This window comes from Microcebus murinus, chromosome 4 (assembly GCF_040939455.1).
Source record: "Microcebus murinus isolate Inina chromosome 4, M.murinus_Inina_mat1.0, whole genome shotgun sequence".
In the NCBI taxonomy this organism is placed as follows: domain Eukaryota; kingdom Metazoa; phylum Chordata; class Mammalia; order Primates; family Cheirogaleidae; genus Microcebus; species Microcebus murinus.
This window is the reverse complement of record NC_134107.1, coordinates 19,510,000-19,519,949: the sequence shown is the minus strand read 5'-3', so window position 1 is coordinate 19,519,949 and position 9,950 is coordinate 19,510,000. Positions and strand designations below refer to the sequence as shown.

Here is a 9,950-nt window from a genome sequence, read left to right as displayed (position 1 = left end):
CACGTCTTTGTTGTACAGTTGGTCTGCCACAGTGCATACATTTACTCAGAATGTTTTAGATACTAACCATAATCCCTCATGGATATTTCCATATGAGATCAATGAAATCTTACTTGTACTCTGCCATTTCTATTCTGAGAAAGAAAACTAATATCATTCACTCTTCTACTTTGGTACTGTCATGAAATATTAAGGGAATAAGAAAAATATCACTTACTGCTTTTGATATGATACTCAATTAAAAGGCATTTTATTAAAGTTTTTCGATAGGAGAAATTTAAAGGTTTTACTACAAATTATTTTGTTACAGAAGGCACTTGGAAAGCTGAGACTAACAAACCTTAACTACAGGAGTGACTTATAAGATGTGCCTACCTTTGAATGATCTCTTCAGGGATAATTATTCAAATACAATTATTTTCACTGGATAGACAAAGTCTAGAAAATTTCAATCCCCAAATAAAATTAAAAGAAATTCTCTTTTGAAATCCACCTTTTGCTCTCTGGTGCCTCTGGCTTCTATTCCTCTGTAGGGGGAAGTCAGCTCACTACATTTATAGCTTTTGTACCACTTTTCTATTAGCCTGGTCTTTCATGGTCTCTTAGATTGTGCTTCAATAAGAGATAACCACTGCTAACTCCCTTGTGCAATCTGTTCTCTCTTCCTCTCCCACAGCTGGTTGGTAGGGGGTGTTTACCTGACCCAAGAGGAATTCATCTGTAAGGATGACTGGATCAATCATGTTTTTTCTCAAGAAATTCATCAAGTGAGTCAACTTCTATAGTGGTTGGTAGTGGACCCACAGTAAATGACTGAGTCATGTGAAACAGAAACACCTATAGTTGAGGTTCTATGAATGCTCTGGTCTGTGTTCTGCCTCAGTCTTGGCTGTTCTTATCCTCAGAAACACGAATATCAGTATCACAAACATAGTCTTCCTTTCAGTTGACATAGTTTGGGTAAATTTCTGTCTTTAATTTTAGACAGATTCTTGTCTTCTTTCCAAAATATTTCTTAATGGATGAAGTAAATGACAAGTAGTCTGATTATGTAATATCTGTCATTCTTTTTTTTTTTTTTACTATTAGATTCCTAGTCAATATAAAATTCAGCACATTTGAATTTACATATGTGATACAGGGCTGCCAACTGAGAGTTGATGAGAATCAGAGGGTAAAAATATAATTTTCAGACCCACATTAACACTTTTGTTATAACATTATGTTACCTCTCTCTGTACAGGTATATCCCTTAAATTTTTTGTACAGGAATATCTTTGACATTTTAATCTTAACCTTGTTTTAATACAGAAAAATTTAATATTTTATTTTCCATCAGAAACCACCACCAATCTCTTCCATAATTTCCTCATGGCATTTTTTACCTCCTTATTCCTGAAAGTATAAATCAGAGGATTGAACAAGGGAGTCAGGATGTTGTACACTACGGCCACCATTTTATCAGAGGTGAAAGTAGATGGAGGTCGTGAGTATGTATAAATGCATGGGACAAAGAACAAAAACACAACAGTAATGTGAGATCCACAGGTAGACAGAGCTTTTCTCTGCCCTTCAGAACTATGATTTCTTAGAGAGAACAAGATGACACCATAGGAGACAAGCAACAAAGAGAAGATAATGATGCAGAAAAACCCACTGTTGGCCACCACAAAAATTCCAAAGATGTGAGTGTCAGTGCAGGCAAGCTCCAGTAATGGATGCAAGTCACACATGAAGTGATCAATGACATTGGGACCACAGAAGGGCAACTGGAAAATAAAGAGTATTTGTATTATGGAATGCAAGAAGCCCCCTGCCCAGGCTACCCCAATCAGAATGCCACAGATCCTGCGGTTCATGATGGAAGAGTAATGCAAAGGCTTGCAAATGGCCACATACCGATCATAGGCCATGGCTGTGAGGACAATCACTTCTGCCCCAGCTAAGAAATGTTCAGCAAAAAGCTGCATCATGCAGCCTTCAAAGGAGATGGTTTTCCTCTCATAGAGGGAGTCCATGGTCATCTTCGGAGTGAAGACAGAAGAGAAACATGCATCTAGAAAGGACAGGAATGCCAGGAAGAAGTACATGGGGGACCCCAGTAGGGCAGGGCTGCGGAGTATGGTTACTACAATTAGTGTGTTGCCCCCGATGGTGGCAATATAGACAAACAAAAACACAATAAATAATATTTTCTGAATCTTTGGATTTTGTGAAAGCCCCAGGAGGATGAACTCAGTTACAAAGCTTTGGTTTTGCATGATTTCCAAGTAAAAGGTCACACTTCCAGCGGTGATCAGCATGTAGCATCTGCAGTTATGACAAAGAATAATTTGCTTTAGTTCACTTTATAGTATTATAATCATCAATAAGTTGGCGTATTCATATACAAAATTACCTTAAGTGTTTCTGTTATCACTGAGAACACCGAATTAGAAATTGTTAAAGGTACTAGTGAAAGGTCAGGCAGAATTCAGTGGGATATAAATTACTGAATGCCTTAAAAGAGGCCATAGTTTTAATATGGGGGAAAGCAAGCACTCACATGTGCTAGAAAAGAGAAATAGTTTTCATTTCAAATTCCAGCTTTGAACATTTCCTGGTGACTTCCTAAAGTGACTTGTTGAGACACATTCTGAAGCCACTGCCAAATTATGAGGAAAGGAGGACTAATTTATTAGTGATGCCTGCCATTGGCATGGAATGGGAGCAGGGTTGACCAGCATGACATCCTAACCTGGAGACTGCCTTATCTACAAATAGAAGGAGAAATAACATGCAGTTTAGGGCAACTTGAAAATCATGGCTACTCCTCAACTATGTCTTTTAAAGTCTGATCTGTATCAGTCTTTGTAATGATTTTATTCATTCTTTATAAAAGAAAATGATCTGTGGGAAATTCCCAGCTCTAAACTTAATAAGTAAACAATTGAGTTTACTTGAGTAGTAAAAATTGAGTTTATTTTTAATCTGGCATTTTAAAATGAGACGTTTATAAAAATAATAAGACTATATCAGAGTGTCATCATGGTGACAAAGTGAAGTGAGGTGGTACTCAGGACCCACTGCCTAGAACACAGTCTGTAATAATCCTTTACTCCCTGTTTGATTGGTGGGAAACTTATGCTTAAAGAGGTTAAGTTCAAGAAAACAACAGATGCTTGATCTGGGGTTTAAACACAGAACTTCTGGCCCCAGCTACCACTGGATCAACAGAGAGAGGAGTGGGATTTTCCTTTTTCAGCAACAACTTCAGAGCAGGGGTGACTGTTCTACCAGCACATACATATGCATATTCACATAGGCAAAGAAGAGAAACAAGTTGCTTTTAAGAGAGAGTCTTGAGACTTTATTAATTATTTGCTGATTATTTACACAGTGTAGTCTGGTCTGATCAGATATCATTACTAAGGTTATACATGTTTCATATTTATTTGATATTACTGTAGAGCAGAGAGGTGTGTATATATTAATAGCTTCCTGCTCATCTCATTGGATTATAATGTGGGTCAAATTTGGAAATGTGAAATGTTTCTTATCGTAACATGTCCTTATCAATTGTAGTTACTAGTAACTCAGTTACAAAGCCATCCACCTGATATACAGAAAGCTTCAGAATGAGTCATCCATACAACTTTCCAGCAATTGACTTCATTACACAAAGGTTGACACAGCCTCACAGGATGATTGTATCATCATCTATATACATAACTGAAATGCATCAGTCAAATAGTACAAATATCTCTCTGTGTGTGTTAACATTTATACATGTATACATGTATACATATATGTGTTTGTCAAAAATAAGTGAACAAAACACTCATAGAGACCTGGGTTAATATCCAGGTTCTTCTACTGGGGTGGAACATGTAACTGAAAGTTCTTCCAATTCTCAAAACCTCAACTGCCACTTCTCTAATTGGGAATAAGAAGAATGTCTATTGATAGAGTTCTTGAGAGAATCAGGTAAGGCAACACACTCAAAAACATTGATGTAGTACCAAGCAGGGAAGGTCATGATGAGTGGTGAGAACTGGCTCCTAGAGTGATTGACACAGAACAGAAGTTAAAACATCTTCAGCCTTAATTCCTACTTTACCATGACCAACCTGGGTTCCCTGATCCTTTGTTAAGTTACAATATAATATATGATGTTTGGTCAATTTCATATTTTTAATATTCACAGCACATTTAAACATCCTCAGTAATTCCTGAATAAATTTGTGTGGCTCTCAGACACACTATCATCCACTTGTGTTTCATGTAGCTTCATTGTACAAATCCTGATGGGTGCAGTGTGCATAGGCTGGTGGTGGACATGCTTGATGCTCTAACTCAGGTGGGGCAAAGGCAATATATGCAACCTAAACCTCTGTACCCTTGTAATATGCTGAAATTAAAAATTAAAAAAAAACAAAAACAAAATAACCTTAATTGGATGTGTGGTGGAAAGAAAGACAGGCTCATTAGTAATCAAAAATTACATAATTATTAATCTCTGCATTTTCTTTATCCAGGGTTTTCTAAGAGCATTTTAGAATTAATATATTCATTGGATATAAATAAACCTTTCTTTTTCTCAGATCAAAAGGATATTTTAAGTTAGTGTTAAATCTTTGAAAATGGAGTATAATTTCCTCATGGTTTACATTCACAAGATTTATGATTTTAAATTGCTTACAAGGTAATTGTCCAAAAGGCACTATGTTGTCCCAGATTGAATACTGGAACAGAAAACTACACAAATTGATGAATTAGTGCAATGTGAATAAAGTATGATGTTTAGTTAACAGTAATATATCAATGTTCGTTTAACAGCCTTGACAAACATAAACAAGGTAATGTAAGATGATAATAGTAAGGGAAACTAAGAGAGTCGTACACAGGAACTCTCCAAGGTATCTTAGGAACTTTTCTAGTTAATCTGAAATTACTCTCAAGAAAAAGCTAATTAAATATAAAAGAAATTGTTCAAGTTGTGCTAGTAATACACTAGCAATCCCAACATCATTATACACTAGCCAGGTGTCATTGAACAAACCACCATGCCTCAGCCTCCTGTACAGTAAAATATAGAGTCATGTTTGTTCAAGCTGCTTGACCCATTAAAATAAAACAGACTGTTATTATTAATGTGTTTTGAAAACTAGAAATCCAATATTGATGTCGGAATTATTTTCAAGCAGCATTTCCCTACAGATATGGTGTGTTTTGGAAAATTGATTCAGTCATAAGAGTCTAATATGTTTTTTACATCATGCTATTTTTCAATTATATGCATTCTAAAATTGCAATGGAACTGCTTCATCTGTGTAATCATTTTAAAAATAATATTAGCAAATAATTTCAGAATCATCTACATGTTTGTGTTTTTTATACCAAAGTCTAAAAATTTATTCTGAAGGTGAAATGAGATGAGGAAGTTTTGTAATGAAAGATTTTGCCATGTCTTTTATGATAGTGAAGCTTGAGGAACATCTGCAATATTCAATGATAGGAAGAAGTTTGTCTAAATGAAGCTATTACAAATTAATATCACATGGTGCATAGGGAAAATAAAGTGTGAATATTTAAAATCAGAACACTCCACTTTATTATGAGATACATGATTTCTTCTTACCTTTAATGTCCTTCCCAGTGCTATTTGTTAGAATATCATTGTATAAAAAGCAAATGCTGTATTCATTTTTTTTTTTTTAGTATTTCAGTGTAATAAGGGGGTACAAATGTTTTGGGTACAGGATACTTGCACTTGAATGTTTATAACAGCACAAATCACAATCTTAAAGATGTGGAAAAACACAAATGCACACTAATACATGAGTGGATTAATAAAATGTGGTATACCTATACTATGCAGTACTCTCCAGCCATTAAAAAGTAGTGAACTAATACTTTTTTACTAACCTGTATGGAACTGGAGACCACTCTTCTGTATTCTGTATCAATAACTCTGTAAATGGCAGCACTTGAATTTACCACATTACATCAGTGATCTTTAAACATCCTCAGAAAATTCTGCTTTTTAATCTAAAACATCAAGATAGGGAGAGCAACAGAGGATAAATGATAAATGAGAATGTTTTAGAAAGAATGAATAAAATGCTATTGGTGAGCATGGACAAAAATATACACTTGTTAGATTTCTAAGTTATTCAGATTGAACTTGAATATGAAAGGCTAAAGGTAGGTCTAATTTCATTAGACCTGAAGTCATTAGGAGCTCCTACCGTCCTCCTCCATAAAGCAAAAGGAATTTGCATTCTAACAGCTGCTGTTTATTGGACACATTATGCACACAGTGCTGTTCTGTAGACTCCACATGTATTATTTCATTTGTTTTATATCCTGTGAGCTTGGTAATGTTAGTATCCTCCTTAACTATGAGACGTCTAAGAGCCAGAAAGGTTATTAGCCCAAGTTTGCACAGTTCTTAATTAATAGGCTCATGGATTGTATTAAACTTTATAGCATGACCACAACACCCACAATTTGAAGCACTACATCACAATTTGAAATCCTCTCAGAAAATGCAAAAATGTGAATTATAAATCTCACCTTTTACAAGTTCATTGAAAATTCTGATGATGGTTATCTCCCATTCTCCTTGGAGAAAAGTGCATTCAGGGCCTGGCCAGAACATGAAGGTTGTTTCCAAACCTCCCTCTACACCTAAGAGAGACAGGAAGAGCATGTCTTGTGGAATAGGCAGAGAATGTTCCCCACTGCTTACCAAGTTCCATCTTCTACATGGTTTAGGGAAAAATAAATAAACAAAATTCTCATCCTTTGTTTCCCATTGCAATTTAAAGACATTTCCCTGAGAGGTCAGGAGCCTGTGGAATTGCTTCTGAGCTTCCCATAGGGTTAGAAATTTCTCAGGAGTATGATTTTCCAAACACAATTTTATTTGGATTGACTTGTTCAAGTGTTTCGGGAATTGTAATGTCTCTGATGAATTGCGCAGTTTTTTTTCTTTTTACTTTTTTAAGTTCTCCTGGGTTTCTCTTTGAAGATGCTTTCATTTTCCTTCATTTTTAGGAATAGGACACTGTGTATACTGGGATGGAATATGTAGTGTCTCTGCAGAATTAGGGCTACTGTGCTTACTAAATAAAAGAATTGAGATCTAGGATAATACAGTAAGACCCCATAAGGACAGTGTACATTGTTTTGGGACTACGGTAACTATCAGTCCTTTTTTTTATTTTGCCATATTATGGGAGTACAACTATTAAGGTTACGGATATTGCTCATACTCCCCTTCCCCCCTCGAGGCAGAGCTTCAAGCGTGGCCATCCTCCAAACGTTGCACATCTCACTTACTAAGTTTGTATATACCCATCCCCTGCTCCCCTGTCCCACCTGCCAACACTTGATAAATGTTATTCTTATTTGTCCACTTAGGTGTTGATCCGTTAATATTAATTTGCTGATTGCGTACATGTGCTGCTGTTTTCCATTCTTGAGATACTTCACTTAGTAGAATGGGTGCAAGCTCTATCCAGGAAAATACAAAAGGTGCTATATCACCATTGTTTCTTAAAGCTCAATAGTACTCCATGGTATACATATACGATATATTATTAATCCACTCATGTATTAATGGGCACCTGGGTTGTTTACACAACTTGCAATTGTGAACTGTGCTCTATAAATATTTGAGTGAAGGTGTCCCTTTTGTTGAGTGTCATTTGATCTTTTGGGTAGATTCCTAGTAATGGAATTGCTGGATCAAATGTTAAATCTACTTGTATTGCTTTAAGGTATCTCCATATTGCATTCCACAGAGGCTGAACTAGTTTTCAGTCCCACCAGCAGTGTAGGAGTCTTCCTATCCCTCTGCATCCACACCAACATTTATTATCTGGGGACTTTTTGATAACATCATTCTTACTGGAGTTAAGTGATATCTCGTTGTAGTTCTGATTTGCATTTCCCTGATGATTAGAGATGTTGAGCATTTTTCACATTTGTTGGCCATTCTGTCTTCTTTTGAAAAGTTTCTGTTCATGTCCTTTGCCCACTCTTTGATATGGTTGTTGATTTTTCCTTGCTGATGTTCCTGAGTTCTAAATAAATTCTAGTTATCAACCCTTTATCGGATGTGTAGCCTGTGAAAAATTTCTCCCTTTCTGTGGATTGTTTGTTTGCTCTCTTGACAGTTGCTTAGGCTGTGCAGAATCTTGTTAATTTCATCATGTCCCACTTATTTATTTTTGTTACTGCTGTGATTGCCTTTGTGGTCTTCTTCATATATTCTTTGCTTAGGCTAATTTCTAGAAGACTATTTCCAAAGTTTTCCTCTAGAATTCTAATAGTTTCACACTTAAAGTTCAAGTCTGTTACCCAGGTGAGTTGATTTTTGTGAGAGGAAAAGGGTGTGGGTCCTGATTCAATCTTCTTCATGTGGCTATCCAGTTTTCCTAGCACCATTTATTGAATAAGGATTCTTTTACCCAGTGTATGTTTTTGTCTGCTTTCTCAAAGATTAATTGGCTATATGAGGATGCTTTTATATCTGGTTTCTCTGTTCTGTTCTACTGGTCAATGTTTCTATTCTTGTGCAAGTTCCAAGCTGTTTTAATGACTATAGCGTTGTAGTTTAGTTTGAAGTCAGGTAAATTGATACGTCCTATTTTGTTTTTATTGCCTAGGATTGATTTTGCTATACGGGGTCTTGTCTGGTTTCATACAAAGTGTAAAATTATTTTTTCTATATCGGTGAGAAATGATGATATTATTTTAATAGGGATTGCATTGACTCTGTTTGTCACTTTGGGTAGTATAGACATTTTAATAATGTTGACTCTGCCAACCCATGACCATGGTATGGTCTTCCACTTGTTTACATCCTCTGCTCTTTTCTTCTTCAATGTTTCATAGTTCTCCTTGTAGAGGTCTTTTACCTCCTTAGTTAAATATATTCCTAGGTACTTTATTTTCTTTGTTGCTATTTTGAAGGGAATTGAGTCTTTGATTTGGTTCTCACTTTTACTGTTGTTGGCGTATATGAATGCCACTGATTTCTGTGTATTGATTTTGTATCCTGAGACTTTACCAAATTCATTTATCAATTCAAGGGTTTGGATATTGAATTCTTGGGATTTTCTTGGTATAATATCATGTAATCAGCAAACAGTGAGAGTTTGATCTCTTCAGCTCCTATTTGGACACCCTTAATTCTGCTCTCTTGTATGATTGCTGTAGCAAGGTCTTCCAGCACTATGTTGAATAGAAGTGGAGATAGTGGGCAACCTTGTCTTGTTCCAGTTCTGAGTGGGAATGCTTTCAGTTTTTCCCCATTCAGTATGATATTGGCTGTGGGTTTGTCATATATGGCTTGTATCATTTTTAGGTAAGCCCTGTCTATGCCTATTTTGTTGAGCTTTCTTGTCCTAAAACGGTGTTGAATTTTGTCAAATGCTTTTGCTGCATCTATTGAAGGGATCATATGGTCTTTGTTTTTGCTTCTGTTAATATGGTGAATTACATTTATAGATTTGCATATGTTGGACCACATCTGCATCCCTAGGATGAAGCCAAGTTGATTGTGATGGGTTATTTTCTTAATGAGCACCTGGATTCTATTCACTAGAATTTTATAGAGAATTTTTGCATCTATATTCATAAAGGATATTGGTCTGTAGCTTTCTTTTTTGTTGCATCCTTTCCTGGTTTTGGTATCAGGGCTATATTTGCTTTATAACATTTTTGGGGGAGGATTCCATCCTTCTCGATGTTCTGGAATAATTACTGAAGGATAGGCACCAGTTATTGTAAGTGTGGTAATGTTTGGGTGTGAATCCATCCGATCCAGGACTTTTCTTTTTAGGAAGGTTTTTTATTGCTGTTTCTATTTCAGTACTTTATATTGGTCTGTTCAGGAATTCTATTTCTTCCTGGTTGAGCATAGGGAGGCTGTGTGTTTCTAAGAAATTCTCCATTTT

At 35.9% G+C, this 9,950-nt stretch overlaps 1 protein-coding gene across 1 annotated transcript; it reads right to left on the bottom strand.

The window, feature by feature from the left end:
- Nucleotides 1-1,325: 1,325 nt before the first annotated feature.
- Nucleotides 1,326-2,261, bottom strand: LOC142870459 (olfactory receptor 4C15-like). The gene has a single exon (XM_076001264.1). The coding sequence runs from the start codon at nucleotides 2,259-2,261 to the stop codon at nucleotides 1,326-1,328; it is 936 nt and encodes a 311-aa protein (XP_075857379.1).
- Nucleotides 2,262-9,950: the final 7,689 nt, after the last annotated feature.